The 23132-nt window shown below is 34.9% G+C and overlaps 1 protein-coding gene across 1 annotated transcript in view; it reads left to right on the top strand.

Moving 5' to 3' along the window:
• Positions 1–19821, top strand: part of LOC138307236 (uncharacterized) — a 36699-nt gene extending 16878 nt beyond the window's left edge. The window contains exons 11-18 of the mRNA XM_069247875.1: positions 7852–8151; positions 8491–8853; positions 9093–9281; positions 13832–13876; positions 14503–14826; positions 15214–15549; positions 16886–17074; positions 17514–19821. Of these exons, the coding sequence (XP_069103976.1) occupies positions 7852–8151; positions 8491–8853; positions 9093–9281; positions 13832–13876; positions 14503–14826; positions 15214–15549; positions 16886–17074; positions 17514–17533 (1766 nt within the window). The 3' untranslated portion in view covers positions 17534–19821. The remainder of the gene's footprint in view (positions 1–7851; positions 8152–8490; positions 8854–9092; positions 9282–13831; positions 13877–14502; positions 14827–15213; positions 15550–16885; positions 17075–17513) is intronic.
• Positions 19822–23132: the final 3311 nt, after the last annotated feature.

Raw genomic sequence — 23132 nt, 5'->3', positions numbered from 1 at the left:
TACAGTTCTTTTTCTCCAAAGTTTGCATTCACTGTATAAACTTATTGAAAATTCCTGACATATTAGGGTTGTGTTGGAATGAATCGGCAAGGACGTTTAAATCCTTGGAATCGGTCTTAGTTTAACTACACTGTACAAAGATTTGATGTTTTTTTAACATATTGTGTATTTCAAGTTTACTGATTATTACGTTATAAATATAATATATAGATATGTTTCTGATAACGTACGTAATCTGTTTTGATTAACGAAATTGTGAACATTTCTTGTATGGCTGATTAACAAAATTATTTGTCGAAGTTATGCATATTATGGAATCTGTTTTGATTAACGAAGTTGTGTACATTTCTTGAATGGCTGATTTATATATATCACAACATTTTTTGTGACATATTTTGGAACAAGTGCTATATATTCAAAATGAACATTACAAAATCTACTATAATTCTATATGATATGTCGTATCATACAGGGAAGACACAAATAAATATCAAATGCACGTGTCTTGAATACAGTTACAATACGCATGATGCAAACTGACATGCATTTATTTAATTAGATACACTGTATTGTACGTTTTGTCTACGTTATGAAAAGTGAAATATATATTCAAGTTCATGCTAAAATCACTGTCAAAACAAACTCCATTGTATCCGACTTAATTTGCTACCGCGCGGGGACATGTAACATGCGCAGCGACCCGTGAAAATAGCCCGCGGGTCAAGCAGTCGTGGATCTTTTAATTAATTTTTTTTTTTTTAAGTATTATTATCTGCGCTAGAAGGCCGTTACCATTATTTTTTATCTATTGTTTGGAATCGGCTTGTTAACTTAAGCCGTTAACTTTTAACTTCAACAAAGATTATTGAAAAATGGTACCGCGACAGAGTCATCTAGCTAATGGAAAACTATACTCTACTATCAAAGAATTTGTGTCATGATAAAATGAGGTGTGTTCTCCTTTCAAGACACTCGGAGTCATTAGTTGCCGGACACCTAGATATCCGCATTTTGGTGTCAGGACATGTATTGTGGTAACGAGACTTATTTGGTGCGTGACGTAATCGACCCTTTGCGAGGCAGCGCAGCTCATCACTATCAATGCTTGCATACGGCGCTCGACACACCTACCTGTGATTTTCAAAAACGTCTTTTCAGCGATTGGGGATAGTTGCTACGTTTCTCTGATTTTTTTTTTTTTATTAAATAGCATTGTCATGAACTTTCGTTTTCTTATAAAATGTTAAGCAATGCGGGACGAAAGCGTAATTGTGAGAACCGCGATGAACAACGTAACCCTGTACAATTTCACCTGGATGCGGAGGCTGGTGGATAATTATGTATATTTAATGAGGGTAAAACTTTCGTGTAGATTTCTTACTTTTTTTCAATGATTTATGCATTCTTTCTAGAGACTGTAGTAAAATGTAACACATACTTGTATTCATCTTAGCGATTAACATTTTTCTACATATTTAATTCTCCCTCTCACTTTCTTTCTTTCTCTGCCTCCCTCTCTGAGTGACAGCACTTATAGGTTCTCGCCATGTCTGCTAGTGTGATTATCCTGTTTAGACAGGAATTCACACTAGACCTATACACGGTGGAGAAGGTTAACGGAATCGTGATGCGCCCTGACTTAGGAGGCTCGACTTACGGGGCGCTTATATTAAGGCGGCACTAGTAGGAGCACGAAGCGAGAAAATGGCCGACAATAATTGTATACACTTTATAGACAAAGATATTGGAAGGGAACGTTAACATTGAAAGTTGCTAGTAGACGTAAAAATTTCTCATTATGAGTTTCAAATTGGTTGAAATCTTAGCGAAGTACGGGATTAGCTGGGCGGGTGGTTACGTTAAGTATAGTAATCTTCAGAATATGCACACAAGTCATCTACTGGTATTTAAACCAGAGACTTAATAGTTTTACTGTAATTTAGTAGACATGTAATATTCTATCATAAATTTTGATTCATATATTGTATATGGGGGTGGGAGTTTATACGTATCGACATTAGATCTACATTGAAATCACGCAAAAACTGCAGATAATTATAACATTTAAATTTTGTGGAACTACACGTGTCAAAATACATGTTTTCAGAAACATTTTAATTGTCAGTCTGTTTTAGTGCATTACAAACACAATAATTACTCTTTTTATTTATTTTGAATTCCAGAACGGTTTAAGAAACACAACTATGTACATGAATTATAGGAATGAATAAAAATCACGATTTTGATCAGATATTAATATTTCCATTCCAGGTTCTGCATCCCATTGAGAACATCTTGGGAAATTTCTGTAATCGTTGAATCCATTTGTATGTGTATGCTTATAAGAAGTTTACTTGAGTAAAAAGTATTATTTAAACTAATAAATAAACAGGCCGCGATATTTCCCGGGAGACATTGGGATGATCTTTCCTCGTGAGCTTTGAATCGATCCAAACTTCAAGTGGAACCTTAAGTACTAATTGCCATCATTTATAAGTATGACATCGAACAAGTTTTATGTTGACAGCTGACGGCGGAATTGAAGATAAAGTATATACTTTGCAGGACGTAAGACATTCGCTTCCTTTTGTTGATAAATACAGTTTTATACGGACCAACAGAGGGCCTTAAGACCAATTTTAGAGGTTTCTGAATTTTGATCTTAACCTCTTAAACGTCTATAAATGGTCTCTGGTGGGTCCATAAATAAAATATATCAAATGTAGCTCATTTTCGGATCCCTGTGATATTACCATATATACATGAAAACAAGTCGATGCTTTATTTATGTATGTATGACAACAGAAACATGTACAAATGTATTGGTTTATGATAAATTGACATTTTTATCCGATTATGTGTCAAAGAAAGATTTGTTTTCCTGCACCAATATTCAGAATTTGTTAAAATAACGGCAAAACACTTAATTTTTAACAAGTTTCGTCAGGATTAGTTTATGTGCCTCTTTATTCCGTGTTAACCCTTAATATTAGGACTTTTCCTTAGAATTCCAATTCGATCAGAAAAATCAAGTATTCTGCCGTAAAATTAAGTATTTTTCTGTCCGCTGTCGCCGCCGTGACGGCTGACTAACAAACCATCAGAGGCTATCAGTTACAAGTACCCACCTTTGTTTACATGCACGGCTATCTAATGCTACAAAGTCGGGGGTCAAACTTTTCCGATGCGACAGTGAATTTAACACATTCGGCGATAGAATTAAATATTTCGTCGGTTATATTAATACTTTCTGCGCGAAGATTAACAGATTTTCTGACTGACGTTGGTAATTATCGAGCGGACGCGCCGAGCCGTGACGGCCGAGTACACACGGCTTGCACAGGTAAACATTAGGTTTGTGGAACGGGCCAAGCAAGGATATATAAGTTATAAGGATTCGTGACTGTCTCTTTACATTACTAAACACGACGCGAGACGCCTATGAACCGTGAATAAAAACCGTTTTTCTCAACAAATACTTGTCTTATCGAGTCAAACGAAACACCAATGTAAAGTTTATTAAATATCACAACGTTTATAGCTTGATTTAAGGACAGAAGATTTAGAGGATATGTCTTAAATTTTCGTTAAAAAAATACGATAGCTCATGAAATGACGGCCCGCTTCAGAAAGTAAGACGGTAACCCTCGCACCAGCAAGCTACATCAAAGGCTGCGCCGGCGGATATCAAAGGAAAATCAGCCGTCGACCAACGTCACGGTCAGTGCACAAACACAAAAGCTCCTGCCTTGTACTCCCCCAAAACCCAGTGTGACTTATCCTTCTCATATACGTCCTTGATTTAACATATAGGCCGATTGTAGACTACCCCTGTTTACGTCATGCATGCACTAAAACTACTTTATTTTTCTCTAATTCTTGCTACCTGGCGAAACATGCATTTTCAATCTTTTTTTCGGGAGAGTTCCGATACGAGCGGTAAAATATGAATTACTGTTTGTACTGATGTGAATTGTGTTGATCTAAATGCTGTTCGAGGTTCTCGTTTCAGATATCGTAAGACCAGAGAAGAAGATCGAAGAAAATACCAGGCTGACGTTATGATGCAAAACTTATCAGCTGAAGAGGATTAATCTTGAAATAAATGAAATTATACGACATAAGTTCACGTGTTAATTTTTACCAATTTCCAATTTGTAAAGCTTGTCTACACACCTTGTATACATGGCTTCGATCTGCCGTCATCACTTGTGTTAACTGTTGAAAAGCTGAAGAGGACAATAAAATTGATCGTGTTGATTTTTTTTACATCCCTGAAAAACTTTGATATATTTTCCCTATAAATGGCGTTTTGTAACACCAATCACAGAGTTCCTTTGATGTGGTCACAGGTAACCTTCAACCCCTCACCGATCTGTCGACACCCGAATGCCAATCCCACTCGAAACTTCCAACGAATAACAATGGATTTCATCAGACCCATATCACGCTTGCGCGTCATTGCGTAAAGAAATCAATCTGATCATCAAATCCATTACAACATCTGTCAGTCTGGTTTAGAACTAATGTACCTAATTTGATCAGTAATTAAAATAGTGATACCTCTGCAAACTTTGCATTTTATTACTGATTATCCATACATCAAATTACAGATAACATATATACAAGTATTATCTATAAGTATCATATTTTAATATTAATGAATTAAGTGTATATCTTAATCAGTGCCGTCTATGAACAATACCTTTTAGAAAACAATAAGGGGCGTAATTAAATGCTCGACATATCATTGAGTAATAATACAAAGATTTTTTTACCATATACAGTTGAGTTCTGGTGATTTTTATGAACGTATTAATCAGTATCAATTTCTAAAAATATCGAAGAAATGTCTGCATCCTCGACTCACTCGTGTCACACAAACGCCACCGCCCCATGTATACAGACCGCACACCCCTCCCCGTCATGAAATAACTATCCACCCAGCGTGAACCATGACGACCTTTCTGTTCCTGTCAATTTTATCAGTACCTGGTCATCACGTGTGCAGCCACGCGTAAACTGTAATATGGTGTGTTTTATTTAAGTGACTGCGGACCAAATCGAGTTACCAACAGAATTTAACAACTTTTCATTTCAAAATACAAGTCAACGTATTATGAGATATTTTATATAAAGACTAAATGGTAATATTTCAAAATAAAAAAAAAGTTTCACGTTCTAATATACGACTTTTCAGGACACGCACGTCTTTGTTTATCTACTACACTAAACCAAGATATATGCACGATTTTAACAGATTAAAAAGAAACTTTCTATCTAATTACAGTTTTTGGTTTTGGAATCCTTGAATATTCATTTAGGTACGACGATGTGTTCCGATAAGAATTAGATAAAATAAATAGTATTGTATAATATTAGCACACAGTTGTGTAGTCGTACTTATGGTACATGTGTACTTTTGGTACATGTTCTTCGACTACTATTTTATGGTGTATGGGGAACTGGGAAGATTCCCACTCGAAGTAAATATCAAACTGAGAATGCTGTGTTTTTGGAATAGACTTATACAAAATGAAAATAAATTAAGTAGAATACTTTATAAACTAATCTCGAAGTTACATTTCGAAGGAATATACACATTTTAATGGATATCTTTCATTAAAAATATTTTTGACGAATCTGGTAAGTCAAATATCTTCCTCAATTAAATACAAATGATTAACAGTTTTTATAAATTAAAGTTTTATGAAACAGCGCCTTCAAGATCAGTTTATACATAAAAAAAAAAAAATTGGTTCTCAGGTGTGGAAAACTCCTCAAGAGACAGACTTATTAAAATATATAAAAAAAATGAATTTGGATTTGAAAATTATCTCATAAAATTATGGTATTTTTGTAGATGTGAATAGTATTGTATTTTCAAATTAATTTTCCATATTTTAGTAATTGCTAATTGTATATAATATTGTCCATCCTGCCACGTGCAGTTAAAAATGTAACTTGTATAATCCATGTAACACATTTTAATGTGTCTGGGAGACTATAATGAAATCTTTGAAACTATCTTCTGAGTTGCAGTGACATGGATTAATTACATATTAGAGTACGCGTACACTGGTTAGGCAAGTCTGTGAATCAAAAGCACGACAGGTGGGCTTTCTACGTGTTTTCGTGAGGTATGGCCCCGTTGTCTTGGTCACGCTAAGAACCCCGCGGCGATTTACATGCCAAGCCACGCAACCGTATTAGTTCTCAGGTAACTTTCTGGGTACGACTTCGCCAATTTTCGTTATGGGTTCGTTGGAATGGCCACGCGTGTGATTTAGAGAGTTGCCGCTGGCGGTTAATCGCCAACCTTTGTCCATGGTCCGTAAACATGAGGTTAAAAGAGAAATTTTAGTGATAGATTGGATAATCTGCTGCATAAAGTCCATGAATACATTATTGTTTTTGTCAAAACTGCATACATGTACTACTTTTAAAACCACTGCTCCGTTAAATCAGTATCGTTTAGTACAGTAGTTGAGTGATGACATGCTGTGAGAACACGTGGACGACATTACATCTTTTGCTTATCCGTACAGTTAATTGAAAGAAGTCTACAAATAGTCAATTAAAGAAGTCGTATCACCTGACTGGCTATAATGTTTAAAATTGTCTGAAAAATGAACATTATTCTTTATGAAAAATGTCACCGTGCCTCATGGGCTATGTCATGAATACTATTACCCAATCACATAACAAGCGTACCTTGATTGGTATTAATTGACTCCGCCCCTTGTCATCACTTCTCTCGCTGAATCTTGAATTGAAATTTTTTTCAATTCATTTTATTCCGACCCGACTTCAGTAACAAGCGGCCCTTTAATGACCTGGGGGTTGTTTTTTTCTGTGGGCTTTGTCGTTTATCTTCATAATTTTGAAGGGGGACTTCTAACACGACCATGAAGATTTGTCTCATACTGTTTTAGAGCTGATATTTCGCGATGACATAGTGACCTTGATGATGCAACATATCGATTTGATATGGTCCAAAGCTAGCTCGTGGAGTGACCGCATTTGTGTTAGGTACTTGAACACAACTAGAGTGACTGGTTATCTAGACAAATTTGGACGTTTACTAACCTAAGAATACGGATGTAATATATAGTAACTAGTACTAAGGATCTATTTATACAGGATTTTTTCGCAGAGACTTAGCTAGAACTGTAAATATAGTAACTGAAAACTATATATATTCCACGCTCAGTTGCACAGCACATGCGATACGGTAGCGATACAGTGACAGCGATACCGCCAGTCGACAATATATTGGGAGCCGTGCTCTCGTTATGGATGAGTGGTCAACACACTAGCGAAGCTTGCCCGCTGGCTCACTGCGCTGTCGCCGTAGGGGGTCAATGAGAACAATAGGCAGTGGTATTTCCACGAAAAAAATAACGCTTTCAAAACAAAATAACGTTTCCAACGATACTTGTAACGTGGTCACGTAAATAATCACATGTTATGTTGATGCTAACAAAGTTTCACATAAAAATCACGTAACATTCTGGCAATAACATGGGAAACAAAATCATTAACAATCATTGCTGACACTAACACGTGAAATGAAATGAATAACAATGCAAAATAAATAATAACATCAGCCACTAAATCTAACATCATTTAAAAAAGACAAACGCATGCAAAGATAGAGATAACACAGCAGCAAAAATATAACGTGTGCTAGAAAATAATAACATGCTTTTAGTTAAAGATAACTAAAATTTTGATAATAACAGTAAAACAGATATAACCAACATAAATATTTCAAAAATCACGAATATGGTTAAAATAACAGTTTAAGAACGAAAATTAACAGAACAGGGCTACCAGTGTTTTTTATAGTTATCAACTGCTCCGATGCGAGGGTTATCCTGGGAAACCCTGCTGCTCTTACGTGCAACATAACAGGTGCCTTCAACTACATCAACGTTACTAAGGCAACTAGGAGCCTTGCTGACGTCATTTCTGATGGAACTGTGGTAAACCGTAATTTGAAAACAGGAGAACAAGTTGCATTTAGTAAATCCAGGCTCAACATTTCCTACGACAGTGCAGAGTGTGTTGATGATGGACAATTCACTGTAGACGTTCACAACACCGGAGGGACTACCGAATCACAGGCAGTAGCACTAGATATATGGGGTACGTCAATGTCGGACAAATACGGTCATTTACATTATCATTTGTAGATGGTAGGGAGTCACTCATAATTACTGGAGATACGACATAACCAGACACTGAAATTGGGTTTACACATTTATAATCTCGAACAACAATTAATTACATATATTCATAAAACAGCCAAGTAGCCAAAACGTTAAATCTATAATCGTTTGCAAGTGCTTGACCATAAAATATTCTTATAACAATGAATGTCGAGGTTCAGATATATAAATAAATAAATCTGAAAAAGAAAAGAGGTGATAAAGATGACAGAAATAATAAGATAATACACGATGTAAAACCTTTCTTTCAATGTAGCTAAACCGCATTCGGTGTCTATGGTACCGACTGATGATTTGATTGAGGGCATTGATCGGCTTGGCAGCGAAAACGTCTGTGAAGGATACGTGGGGAATCCTGCCGGTCAACTGGAAGTGACAATGACCAAACCTGGAGACGCCACTGTTTATTCTGTACCCTTAGCAGGCTATGACGGATCCCGGGACTGGGGAAGTACCATAACGCTTGAAAACTGTAATTACAAAGCCAGACTAGAATTTGGACTGAAACTAGGGCTTGAATGGCAAAATGGCACAATCACATGCAGAGCAAAGAATAGTAATGTTTTTCAGGAAGGTGATACGGAGAAAAATGATACAGCCACATTGCATATCATACCAGGTGAGTATGAACCCCACGATACATGATACGATGTATTTATTAGTAATAATAAATCAAAATATATATTACCATGTACGAGTCGTCTCATGATCAAAACACACAGCACAGCTTATGTACAAGTAAGTGTAGCTAGGTAGCAGTTGTAATGGATTGCATGACATCACAGATATTACTAAGAAAAGTACCATTTGTACGTGCCGTGTAGGGACCTTTCCTGTACATCTTGTGTTTCTTTTCAGACGACTATTGCGCTAATTCACCTGATAATCAATTCAAAGTGAACCCCTACAGCTGTAACAAGTATGTGCAATGTTCGAATGATCTTCCATTCGGCAAAGGGTGCGAGTCGCAATGTTTTACTGGGAGCCAGTTTGCGCCTCTTTGCGCTGATTGTCAGACGATTCAATGTAGCTTAACACCAAAAACAAGTAAGTTTGACGCTCATTATGTCTTCCTAATCGGATCAGATCGCATAAGTTTGGTGTACGAAGAAAAAATATCACGAATGTGTATAACACTCAAGTAATATTTTACATCCGTGCAACAATTGAGTGCAATCTGACTCCGCATGATAAACACATATTGGTAGGTTTGTATTTATAACATAAAGGGTACCCTTTTTATCATTCAATGATTCGTAAACGTTTTAGTCAAAATCGCTTGGTTTTAAATTTATTCGTAAGTATCCTGAGCAAAAGAATGCTCCTTACTGTTTTGTTATTCAGGAGAAATATCATCTAGCCTTCTGAAAATAATCTTGAGTAAATAAACATCAATGTCACGTTTATATGAGTGTTGGTCAAAGTATTTTTCAGAAAAACAATTGAATAAATAGAGGTTACACAACGAGCAGCTATTGGATATTGAATTTATTTCACTCGAGTGAATTATTTTTTAAAAGTTACAAAAGACACGAGCTTTAGCGAGTGTCTTTTGTAACTTTTAAAAAATAATTCACGAGAGGGAAATTAATTCAATATCCAATAGTTGCGAGTGGTGTGACCTGTTTCTACCACAATGTTTTTCGTGACAATAGGCCCACGTTTTTTTTACTAGAGTTCCGTATGCAAATTAGGCGTAGTGATATAACCTGTATGATACAGAAACTAATTAATATGCAAAACATTCAATTTCGTAATTATTTTTTATTACTTTAATAATTGATAGTACACAAATATTTCTATAAAATAATGATAATTAAATGTATTTGATATCCGAAACCCAGTCATTTCGTTCTCTTTAAATCATATTGACCGGGGACTATATGCGCGCAAATTTAACAGTTGTGTGGCCTCGGCATGTGACGTAATTTTCCCGCGCGGAATGTTCAACCCAGTCTAGTCCGTGTCACTGTCGGAGTAAAGCACCCTTGGCCTTTGGCGTTTCCTACAAGTACACACGGACTTGTTTTTGATGTTTATTGTGAAAGATCCACCATTAATGGGTCCCGAAAACAATGACGGGAGCGTGTTTGGTAATGGTGGTCTGTTTGATACGTTTTGAAGTTGAACATCACCGTTTGATGACACTAGTGATGATGGCCGGGGGCCGGATGATGGATTGTCTGCTGGCTGACCGATCTGCTCTGAGTGCGCGTTCGACAATGTTCTTGAGATCGTCCTATGTTGGTTTGAGTTTATTGTCGAATAATTGTTAATACTCTGGATGTTCTTGTGTCCGGAAATCTGAAAGGATAAAAAAAATGCAAAAATATGCAAGTGATTCGTAAAAAAGTTACAGTAGCCCTACTGTACCGAAATATTTGTGATGGGATGTATTTTCTTAAATAAAGGTAAGTCTGCATTAAAAACACACATTTTGTTATTATTTAACGTACAAGAATATTTATTAATACCTGCATAATCTGATTGGGAGGCAACCCGTTATCATTCAACTTCTGTACAAGATACTTTCTTGCGCTATGGTTCGTGAGGCGCTTTCCATTTCCCCCTGTTTTGCTCGTCAAGCCTAAAACATTTTTATTGCAAATATTGAAAAATCCTGTATCACGGGTCATAATTCAGTAATCATTTAGTATTAAAGTACAAATAACCAGGACAATCGACCTTGACCTGTTGTGTGAAATTTTGAAATGCAACATGACATCGTGTACTGTTTCAGTACACACTGTAATACATTGTATAGCCTGTGTACAATCTGAAAGGGGCGGGGCTTAGTTTTTGTTATTTTGTTGACAGCAGCTGTTTATTATAATGGAAGTTTAGGATGAATTCATAAAATAGTACCTGCATTTTCTGCCATTGTAGTCATGAATCTTCCCAGTTTATTTACGCCGACAGGCTGGCACTTAAACCACCTGCTAGATTTGTCCATATTTGTATTAGTGGCGATATAATAGGGGGCATCATCATGGCAGTATGTTGGCGGACGGCGAGATTGGTAGACCTTATAAGTGGCGACAGGGCAGCGTGATGAGGTTTTAGGGGTAGCCCAGGCGCGCGGGGGGACGGCCCTTACATTCTTAGGATTTGATCCAGGCCTTGTTTTAGTTTGCCGTTCACGAAATTCAATGTACTCATTATTCTCTGAATCTTTACATAGCTTAATATCCCCCCCAACACATATCCCTGTGTTCAGTAACACCTCGCATGCCAAAATGCACAGTATTTAGAAACCAAACTGTTCTTAACAAACTGTCAGGGTTGTGTGAACCAAGTTGACCTACGTCATACAATTTATCTATGTCTTTGTCTGAAACAGCATCAGCCCTCTTTTCTAAATTGCCCTTTCCCTCTCGTTTTAGGTTTTTTTGCTTAGATTTGATAACCTCCATTACCTTAGAAAACTCTACACTTGTTGTTAGTTGTTTGCCGTAATATTTCGATTTCAAATACCGATCAATGCTACATGCCATGTTTCTAATGGTAGCAGGTTCATATTCCTTTCCATGATTGTTTCTAACATTCATAAAAAAGATACAAAGTAACTTGTTCAGCTGAACTGGCGGAATTGATTCTAATGGCCTGTTTTCCTTGAGAACACTCTAAAAAAATCTCGTACTTTTTCATATCTAAATCAGTTTTTTTCTTAGTGTTTTTGTTGACCTCTGAAGCAATGAATCTGTCAACATCAAAATCTTCTAATGAATCTTTGTCTGACAAATATAGATCATGGGGCTTATCAACTGGGGGTGTTAATGTACTCTGAATGGTTTCCGATATCGTGACAGATCTAACATTAGTTTGTGATATTGTAACGTCGCGACCAGGGCATGACGGTATGACGTCGAACCGATACCGGGCTTCAGTTCCTATTTTGCCTGAATCAAACTGAATTTCAAATCGGTCGAAACCATAATTAGTGTCTGCCTTTGAAATAGCCTTGAGTACTCCCCTTTCCCCGTCACATAGCTTGACTCTGTCGCCAATATTGACCAAATCTTCGTCCATCGCGGCCATGATGTTGACGTTGAAAGCAGACGACGTAAACATTGATCACGTGGGGTAGAAAAAGTAGTACCGGTCAAAGGTCAATTTCTCCACCAGTCAAAACGCCGGAAGGTTATATTCCACTAGTGGAATATCAATATATATAATCAACGGTGTGTACATATAACCAATGGCATGAGAGTTGAATAAATCGACACATTGTGGTAGAAAAACTTTCAACTGATATTTTTCACATCTATTCCATTTATTCTCCGAACATAGTCACTCTGTCATACCACGTCATAATACCTTCCTTAAAACAAAAAAACACAACGATCACTCGTCATTCTGCCAATAACATGTGCATGTTATTTAAGCAATAAACTTTTACCAGATAGGACATACAGTTGATATGAAGCCTATCCGGAAGAGAGATAAATTGGATGACGCAATATTTATCTTTCGGACGGATGTTTATTACTTATATTTCCATTACGATCATTCAAAAATAAAAACCATGCACGCATATCGTTTTAGCTTCTGAATATATTTCAACACAAAACGGTTTGAAACAAGCGAACAAATGAAAATTATGCGATGATCAGTTTTAATACATGTTATTTTGTCAACACGATAATACTATTAGATTTCATAGACCGCACAATTTTAAAGTGAATAGTCGGGCAAAGCTCACATATTAATACGACGGCCAAGTTCTGATTAGTTTCCCAGTTCTGACCATTAAAGTAAAGAAAAGTTGAAAGCATTGAAAGCGAGGCTGCGTGGAAATGTAACCACGGACATAGTGAGCCGGGAGGACGTTTTAGAATTTCCATACTTTAAATTAATTTCTTCGTACGCAGACAGATTTTGACGAGAGATTTTAAATGTTCCATTTCATAAGAAATTATACTGGATACATTCACACCATTTTTACCGACTTTAGCCATCCTTGCCCGACTGTTCACTTTAAGACAACTTTTTAAATCATTTGATCGTTATATAGAGACGTAAGTGTACATGGTATACATTGTAAGTGACGCGGCAGAAACGTTAAACATTCATACGCTTGACCAGATTGGAGTTCATAGCCTTCTATTGCCAATCTGGTTTAACATAGATCAAATGGGAAATTGAAAGTAGAATGGAAATATCAAATGGGAAACTGAAAGTAGAATTGAAATATATTGAATTTTGTGTTTCAATAGAACAAAGTATGTACTATGAGAACAAAGATGTCCAAGTGTGCAAAAGGGCAATGGAATGTATTCAGTGTATTCAAAAACATCTCGTGACTATCAATTTAGTCACTCAATGGCATGTTTATGCTACAGTTGTGGTTTTCGGTCTTTGCCTATGTTGCTAGTGTTCAGTTGGATTCAAGGTTGTTGTCAGCTGGGTTTAATATCAGGTGACTACAGTTTATTAGTTTATTTCTAAAGTCATATAGAGTCAAGACCTGCCATTCGAACGACGCGTGTCATTCCAAATATCAATTAAAATGCAAATACCGGTGAAAAAAACCCACAAAATTACCATTATTTCATATTTTTTTAATGTTTTATGAATTTGTTATCGTTTTGTTCCAGCCACGTCAACGACACCATCTACAACAACTCTACCCCCTGACGTTTGTAAGTAAAGTCTATATATAATTATATTTTACGCTTGGTGGCGTGGCCAATTAACAACTTACTTTTCGCTATATCTATTAATAGCAAGTTCATGAAACACCCTTCCGTATACCTGATAATAAGTTTTTGACTTACCATTCCTTATATCTGATTAATAGGGTTACATGTAAATTGCTACAAAGCTATATAACGAAAAGACTTAGCTTTATAACTTTCCATTTTCGATATCTTATTCATGACAGGTTTAAGACACACCATATTCTGTTTGTGATTATTTAGTTAATAACGCACTATAATAATATAATAATATCACTATTTGATTCATTCTTGGTTTATGAACTATCGTTTTCTATTTCTGAATCATGGATATTTAGTATTTTTGCCCATTATGTATCAATTTTTATATTGATTTAATAAAAGGCATTGGTTGTAAGAAATATAGCTTTACATTTCATTATTAAATGCATCACGTCCCAAACATATAAGTCCATCTGTTCCTTTTCTTCATGAAAAACATGAGATCGGCTTTCAATTTAGCTGAATTTAGTAACATAGAATCAATTATCTATGTTTCCAGTGTTATAATCATATTGTTCCTAGTGATGATTAATTCATTTATATTTTAGATGCAACTTGCAATAGCGTGAACAACATGATAGGCGGAACTGCAACGCTAACATGCACCGTTAACAAAAATACTTACAGTTACATAAACGTAACATTCAGCCCACGTGACTCTCAGACGTCAAACCACGTGGTAGATATACTACCCGGTACCGGAGTTGTCAATGACAACAGTGGGACAGGCCGCAGTGTCACAGTGGCCAATGGTGACACGGAAATCAGCATTGCCTTTGCGTCATTGGCCTGTACGGACGAGGGAGATTTCCATCTTAATGTGTTTTCAGGGTCAGAGGTTTCATCCACCACTGCATCAGTTAGTGTCAGAGGTAACGCAAATCAATTCGAAAATAATTATACCTTTTTGTCTTTTAATCGGTTTGATTTATGATTTTTGCAGTGCAGTCATTTTACGTAGAATGTTTGCAATGAGTTTGTGCTTTTTAATCATACCAAAACAATGGACATGAAGGGTTCTCTAATAAGATCCAGCCCTAATTCATCATACATATTGCAGATGATTATTGCACTTTTGTCATTTCAGAAGAGTATTTTCGTAATAATTATGCCATTTTGATTTAGTTTTTCGTTTCTTTATTTTTACGAGACGTGTTCTAACCTAAATACACAATATATAACAATCATTTCTGCTCCTTTAAGTCTTTGTTAGCTACTGATGTATGTGATAGATGGTAATATATGTAGGTTTTTTTCAGACATACCAAAGTCGAATCCAACGTTAACGTCAGCGAAACGAATTTCAACCGGTTATGAACTATTTCCTGCAATCAATTGTTCAGGCGATACCGGGTATGCCTCTGGAGCTATCAATCTTCAGATGAAACTGAGCGGAACAAGTTCCTTTGTTAATGTAACAGATTTAAAAAAAACAGAAACTTCCTCTACAGCAGATTGTGTAGAAACTAAACACGCTTTATACACTGGAACCCCAACTGTAGCCATGAACGGATCCATGATACGATGTGCCACGAACCACCCGGATACCGGAGACGTGTTAGTCTCTGCTGAAGAGTTATTCTACGTTATAGATGGTAAATAACATCAGGTTATATTTTGTGTTTGTTTGATTTCATAATAAAAATAAGGTATATTAAATAATGAACACACATATTTATCTAATGACTAGCCATGTTTCACAAAAACCAAATCGAAGTTTAATATCATTGATGTTTATGTTTACACACCCCAGTGTCTAAACACCAACATATAGCTGCTTGTTCAAAGTATTAAATAACACAATATTGGCTCTCTATTTAGGGAAAATCTTTTATGATGGAAAGACACTATGACATATTGTGTGGTGGTATCTTTCAATGAATGACGTTATAAATATACAGTAAAAGTTATGTGATAAACCAAATCTCCAAACGCTTGACAGTTGTTTATCATTTTCATTGACGTCCTCGTCCGTTAATTTTCATATTTTTTAATATTTCAAAATTTAAAAATTTACTAACTCGAATTTGATAAACATGTTAAACAACAGTCACTTGTTGGAGAACCGCTTTGTGTCTATTATTGGGTTACTGATAAATGAATATGATATTAAGTGATAGGTCTTGTCATATGACATTTTGTTAATAAAGTGTAAAAAAAAAAGTTTTTTTCGAGCCTTGGCGAATAAAGGTTAAAACGTCGAGACGACTTATTGAAAATATCATTGGCCCAACGAAAAACTGCGTTTATCTTTCAAAACAATCAGTGTATATCATAAAACATATGTAAAACACACCAGCACAATCTATGTAAAACACATGAGCTATGTCCTTCGACAAATGTCAAACGAAGTTATCCAATTTATATATTAATTAGAGGAAGCTACCTGGAAGAGTTCATCGTTTCTGTAATGACGTCACAGAAGGTATATCAACTCGATGTTTCTAATGGAAACACCGAGTCAATATGCTATATACTGAACGTCACGTGTTCATGTATTGACCAATGAGAAAAAAAATCAGAGCATATCAACCATATATATCAATTATGGACCTCGGTTGAGGTCCATATGGTATTATATCTCCTAAGCAAAATAAATAATGGTCTATGGTGTAGCCCGAGGTCATTATTTTGAATTCTACTATTCTACAAACACCAAATGCACCGAAACAAAGGTCCTTAATTTTTATATTACATAAATTATGTCTTTTCTTCAGATGTCAAACACAATCTGTAATGTGTATATTAGTCATGGACCGAATACAAGCGTTTGTCAAATGAAATTCACAATGAAACACTGACTCGTTGTTTCTAAAATTGAAAACACCGAGTCAGTATGCTATATATTGAACGTCGCGTGACCATGTAATAGCTAATGAAAGTAATGAAAATTTAGAGCATATCTATCATTATATGTTAATTATCTTACAGGTACTATGTGTACTGGCAAAACTGGAATGTTTTACCATCCTTATAACTGTGGATTATGGGTAATATGCTACAATAACGTTGTCCATGTAAACAGTTGTGGGGCCAATACACCTTGTATTAAAATCAACGAAACTATAGCGTCAGGATTCTGTGATACAACGTGCACTCACTGTCCAAGTTATCAAACAAGTATGTATATTAAGTTCATTTACAGCTTATCGTGACATTTTGATGAACTTATTAATGGACATACTTTCTTTATGTACCGAAGCTGATATTATCAGATCTAAGACTTTAAGAAAAAAAATAATAATACATGCATTACGTGTACATTGAAAAATAAATTGATGTCCTCCTTTAATTGTGTTTCAATTTAAACTGCAAGATTGTTTAATTGTTAGTTGATGGTTAACCTTGTAACATATGCCTTTTTCATTCGAAACATTTTGTATTACGACAATTGTAACCAGAACAAACGCAAAACCAATAACAAATAGATTGTTCAGATACCTTTAACTCGAATTTTTACTTGATAACATCACATTGTGTTTCATGATCCTACGAGTTTGATATAACGTTTTACGTTGATTATATCTGTATATCCCTAATTTGTTTCATTTTTTTACAGTTATCCCGAGCAAGAGGTAAAATACGACGCTGCTGGTTAATGAGATTATCCTATTGTTAATCAAACTTCGTCCTCGAATGGGAGCCATATACACGGAACTTCATGGAACTTCCCAGTGAGAATCTCCCACAACCGAACTCTCCTTCTGTATGAAAGAAAATAATATGCTTATTTATTCTGATGTTCCTTTAAGAATTGAACTGTTCATTGTTCAAATGCGACACAGCTCGATATATCTCATACGTTTCATACTATGAGGTGATATTGTTCTTGTTATGTTTGGGGGAGGGGGTACGAAACAGAGTTATAATCTGATGATGATATTTTTTCATATCATCAGACTTCATCATATGTCCATGAAGAATAGAGATACTCTGCCGTGGGAATCGCAAACGAAGGTCAAACCTTAAGCTTTCGAGGGCCGTATTACATTTTGTGATTCCTGGTGTAATATAGTCCAAACATTCATCTCTTACTTTTGTTTCCATTTAAAATGGTATTGTCTTTAAGACATTATTAAAAGAATGTTCCCTTCCAAATATTAAGCCATTGGAAATTCTCAAAGGCAAATCGTTTGTATTATCTCCAAAGACATTACAGGAAATGGACTCTCTATGCATGTAAATGTATTAGAGTAAGGAATATTTAATTTGTGTTGTTCGCTGAAATTAAATTCATCCCAGTCGTGAGTTCAACAAGAAAATGTTGTCTGGAAAATCATCTATTTTGTGGTCACAATGTCATAACATTATTGATTTAACTGAGTGGTCTTCAATAAAATCTACCAATCGGTTATTTACTTGTCTTAAAATACATAATAACAATGAAATATAAAACACCGAGAAAAATGACAACTTCAAGACGTAATATGAGATTTAAGCAGATGACACACGGAAGATTTTCAATAAATTCGAACATTTCATATGAACAACAGTTCGCCATAATTTTCAAAAAGCTATATGACATAATCAGACAATTGCAAGGTCGTTTCTTTTTCACTAGTTTGTCGTTTTATAATTGAATATCATTTTTTTTATTAATGTCCAAACTTTGTTTTGTTTGTCTTAATGATTTTCATTTGTGCACACATGTGAATATCCAAAGCACCATAAAGAATTGAAATCTTACATCTATCCAAATGCTTGTGAAACACTTTGATATCCTATTGTGCAGCATTGTGCTTACTTCCACAATCACTTTATTTAGTGCATCACGCCTAGAAACTTCTCATTTAATGTTACGGTCTTGACTTATTCATTTCATTTCAGAAATATTTTATTAACAATACAAATATAAAGAAAATTACAAAGTATTGTTAAAAGAATTAGACAACAGGCGCAATGCCTATATCAGTCTTCTTCTATTACTTCCGGTTATAGGCTTGGTAGAAAGATATTATGTATCAATTGATTATTTCTACTGAAATTGTATATCATAACATGTTAAGTACATCTAATATATTATGGATTAAGGAGTATTATATATATTCATCATGATATTAAATAGAATAGGTGATATAATTATAGAGATAACTACTATTCAAAATTACTTAGAAAAAAAGAAAACAAAAATATTATTTAATAAAGTGTAGACACAACATATTTCCACCAAGTCTAAAATGAAAAGTTATATGTAATATATATATATAATAAACAATAATAACACACTCACACACATTCATTCGCACTTACAAACTTGAATGTTATAAGGTGTATTTAACATAACAAACTTGCCTTGCTATAATAGTAGGTAATAAGTAGATTGAATTAAACGTATTACTACAGAAGACAGTATTACATGTAATGTCTTATTTGTACATAGAAAAGCGTTTAGAGGATTTAATATATAAGTTTACATGATATAGAATGGAATTATTTAAATGATCAGGAGCATTAAGGATGCCACCAACTAAGCAATGAAGATTTATATAACCTAACAAATTGTATATAGATAAAATATGGTGTCTAGAATTGGAATGCATTGGGCATTGGAAGAAAAAATGCATTAAATCTTCACTTGGAGCACAACATTCACAAGATGGATTATCAATAAGGTGATCAAAATATTTCATTTCTTATTCATTTCTATATTTCCTTATTTGAATGTTTTGCGGAGATTTATTTTCGCGATTTTTGACCGACCACGAAATACGATAAAAATTAATCGCACGTAACAATCAATTAGTTTACAGTCTATTCACAATGCAATACGGGAAGACAGAGAGAGTATATCCCAGAACACGAGATGAGATGACCTCAATGGTCAGATCGTCCCTTATATCTACAGAACAGACATGTGCTATCAAAAATTTGAAGTGAAAGACTAAAAACCGTATAGGGACTCTTCAAACCGCAAGGGTATTCAACATAATACTCTCCTTGACCTTAAAAGGATCGTATTAAATAAATACTTGTAAATTTGGAGGTCTGCTTATTTTCACGCATCAATTTGATGCTAAGCATAAGTCAAATATAGCAGGTGTGTGACGCATAAAATATTTAATGTAACGTTGTACAAAACGTGCTTTGAAAGTTTGATATTTATGTATTTCTTGTATTTTTGTATTAGTTATCTTTAAATTTTGTGGCTGCTTTATTTATAATTCATGTGTTGGTGTTCATTTTTATCTACTTATGGACAATCATTAGAAATATGAGTAATATTATAATGTGTACATTGTATATATGTTTATTTAAATAGATTGCCGTTTAAATTTATATATTGAATATCATCTTATATATTTATGTTAGTACGAGAAATGTGTATTTGGGTTTTTTTTATTTCTATGAACAACCTACTCTTGGACAATACTGTAAACCAATTTTCCTTCGTGTGTGGTTTACATATCACGATCCAAGAAATTAGCAAAAAAAATTTTCTCTGCGAATTAATACCTACACCATCTAAATAAATAGGAATTATCTTCCAATTGTTCAATCCGGCGAATAATTATCTTGGCGAACTTGGTTTGAAATGGAAATCACGAAATTGAATATCCGCGAAAGATAGTTGCTTTACAGTATATGAACTGTTTGAAGACAATTCTCTGATAGACCTTTTGTATAATTTCATAAACCATCAATGGTCAATGTCGTCCATTAATACAAAAACGTTTTGCTAAGGTCATAGAATCTGTATCAATTTGATCTTTCCAAGTTTTGTGCAGGGGCAATTACCATGCACTTATTTTCCTTCGAGACTTACTGTACTGTTCCTCACTCAACGAACTGTACATTCCAAATCTTAATATAGTTTTTGTTTAAACACCTCCAATTGTATCTATTGCATCTTTTGAGATGTCGTCTGCATCATGCATGATACATGTAACAGATTTTTTTTATGTACTTGTGATAATAACTTCTATATGATATAAATAGAAGTGGCCCCTTGTGGAACACCGATATTTATTGGTACTCCTGTCAGACTGGGCAGAAAGTTTATAATCCAAAGATGCCTTTGTGGAAGGCGGGAATTGTAATGTATAACACCGTCTATCATCGATACAGTGTCTTCACCCGAAGCGACATCACCAAATACGACCGATTGAATCAATGTTGATACATTGAATTAGTCAATGTTTGTTATTTCCTCGATTCGATGTTTCAAATAGCATTATAGTTTCGCTGAAGGTATAAACTGTAACATTTGAAGGCGTCAATATTGAATTATTTGACAATGCGTATGTTTCGCAGTGTCCTAAAACACACACCACACTTCATACACGCTACACATCGCATACACGGGAGGCCGTCCTTAAATGACCCTAGCTGTTAATTATATATAATAGAACATTAATTAATCAAACAGGCAAGTATGCTTTTCATGGGAAAACACGGTTTTATTTCATTGTTAACATTGACCAGACTGACCTATTTATGTTTACAATATGTATAATTACATCAGGTGTTTTTTCATCAGACTGATGAAACAGCATTTGTTTAACTATGAATGCCCTTTTCAATACCTTTTTCACTCGCCTTGTGTACGACGTAAGGCTTTAAAATCTAATCTTATATACTGGAACCCCCACTGTAGCCATGAACGGATCCTTAATACGATGTGCCACGAACCACCCGGATACCGGAGACGTGTTGGTCTGTGCTGAAGAGTTATTTTACATTATTGACGGTAAATAACATCAGGTTATATTTTGTGTTCGTTTGATTGTATTATAAAAACGACTTTAAAAGGATATTAGATAATGAACACATATCTATCCAATGACTATTAATGTTTCACAAAATTCCAAAACGAAGTTCCATATCGTTGACACCCCAAGGTATAAACATCTACATTGTATGGTATCTCTGATTGGTCATTTCTTGATTCTGATTGGCTTTCAACTTCGGACTGCTTTCCCTAGCACGTTTTCCTTTAAACAACACTGTCTGTACTGTATAACATGTAGTTTCTTATTCAAAGTATTAAGCAACATAATATTTGCTCTCTATCTAGGCAATATATTTTATGACGGAAAAACATCATTGCACATTGTTTGGTGGTATTTTGTCATCCATGACGTTATATATATATAGTTGAAGTTATGGGATAAACAGGTTCCCAAACGCTTGACTGTCTCGTCTGTTAATTTTTGTATTTTAAATATTTCAAAATCTAAAAACTAACTGACTCCAATTTGATAAACATCTCAAACAACAGTCACTTGTTGGAAAAGCTGTATGTATCTATTTTTGGGTTACTGATAAATATATATGATCATAAGTGATTGCTCTTTTTATATGACATCTTATGATTTATTTGGCGAGTAGTGGTTAAAACGTCGAGACAACTTATCTTTTATCTTTTTATCTTCCAGAACAGTCAGTGTATATCATAAAACCTATGTAAAACACACCAACACAATATATGCAAAACACGTGAGCCATGTCCTTTGACAAATGTCAAAAGAATAATCTAATTTATATATATTAATCACAGGAAGTCAACCTGAAGAGTTCAATGTTTGGGTAATACACGCTACACACCACATACACGGGAGGCCGTCCTTAAATGATCCTGGCTGTTAATTATATATAATAGGACGTTAATTATTAATCAAACAGGCAAGTATGCTTTTCATGGGAAAAACGGTTTTATTTTATTGCTAACATTGGCCAGACTGGCCTATGTTTATTTACTATATGTATGATTACTATAATAAGTATTTTTCATCAAACTGATGAAACAGCATTTGTTTAACTATCGCAGCCAAATGTTTTAATATGAATTATGCACGGCATAGGAAGAGCGAAACTCTATTTGTTTATTTTATTTTCTATTTCATGAAGAAGACATAATTTAGAAATAAAAGGACACACTTTAAACTATAGAAGTATATGATGTAATAAGTGTCTAGCATAAACTCAAAGGAATGAACTAAAAGATTCGGATTTCTCTGTGTCCATTCAAGGGCCGTTTTCGATTATGCGGTTTGACTGGTTGGATCTAGTTGTTCGTTTATGAATAAAGTTTTCAGACGAGCTTTGACAAAGCCGTTACATGCCCGTCAGGATTTATACTTGAAATAAAGACTTTTGCAAACGGACGAACCGGATGTTCCGAACAAACGAAAACGGCCCTGGAGTGCCGCGTATGCGAATCCTATGATTCCGCGCCATC

The sequence above is a fragment of the Argopecten irradians genome, chromosome 14, assembly GCF_041381155.1.
Source record: "Argopecten irradians isolate NY chromosome 14, Ai_NY, whole genome shotgun sequence".
Lineage (NCBI taxonomy): Eukaryota > Metazoa > Mollusca > Bivalvia > Pectinida > Pectinidae > Argopecten > Argopecten irradians.
Note: the sequence above shows the minus strand (reverse complement) of the source record. Positions and strands in the feature narration are given on the sequence as shown.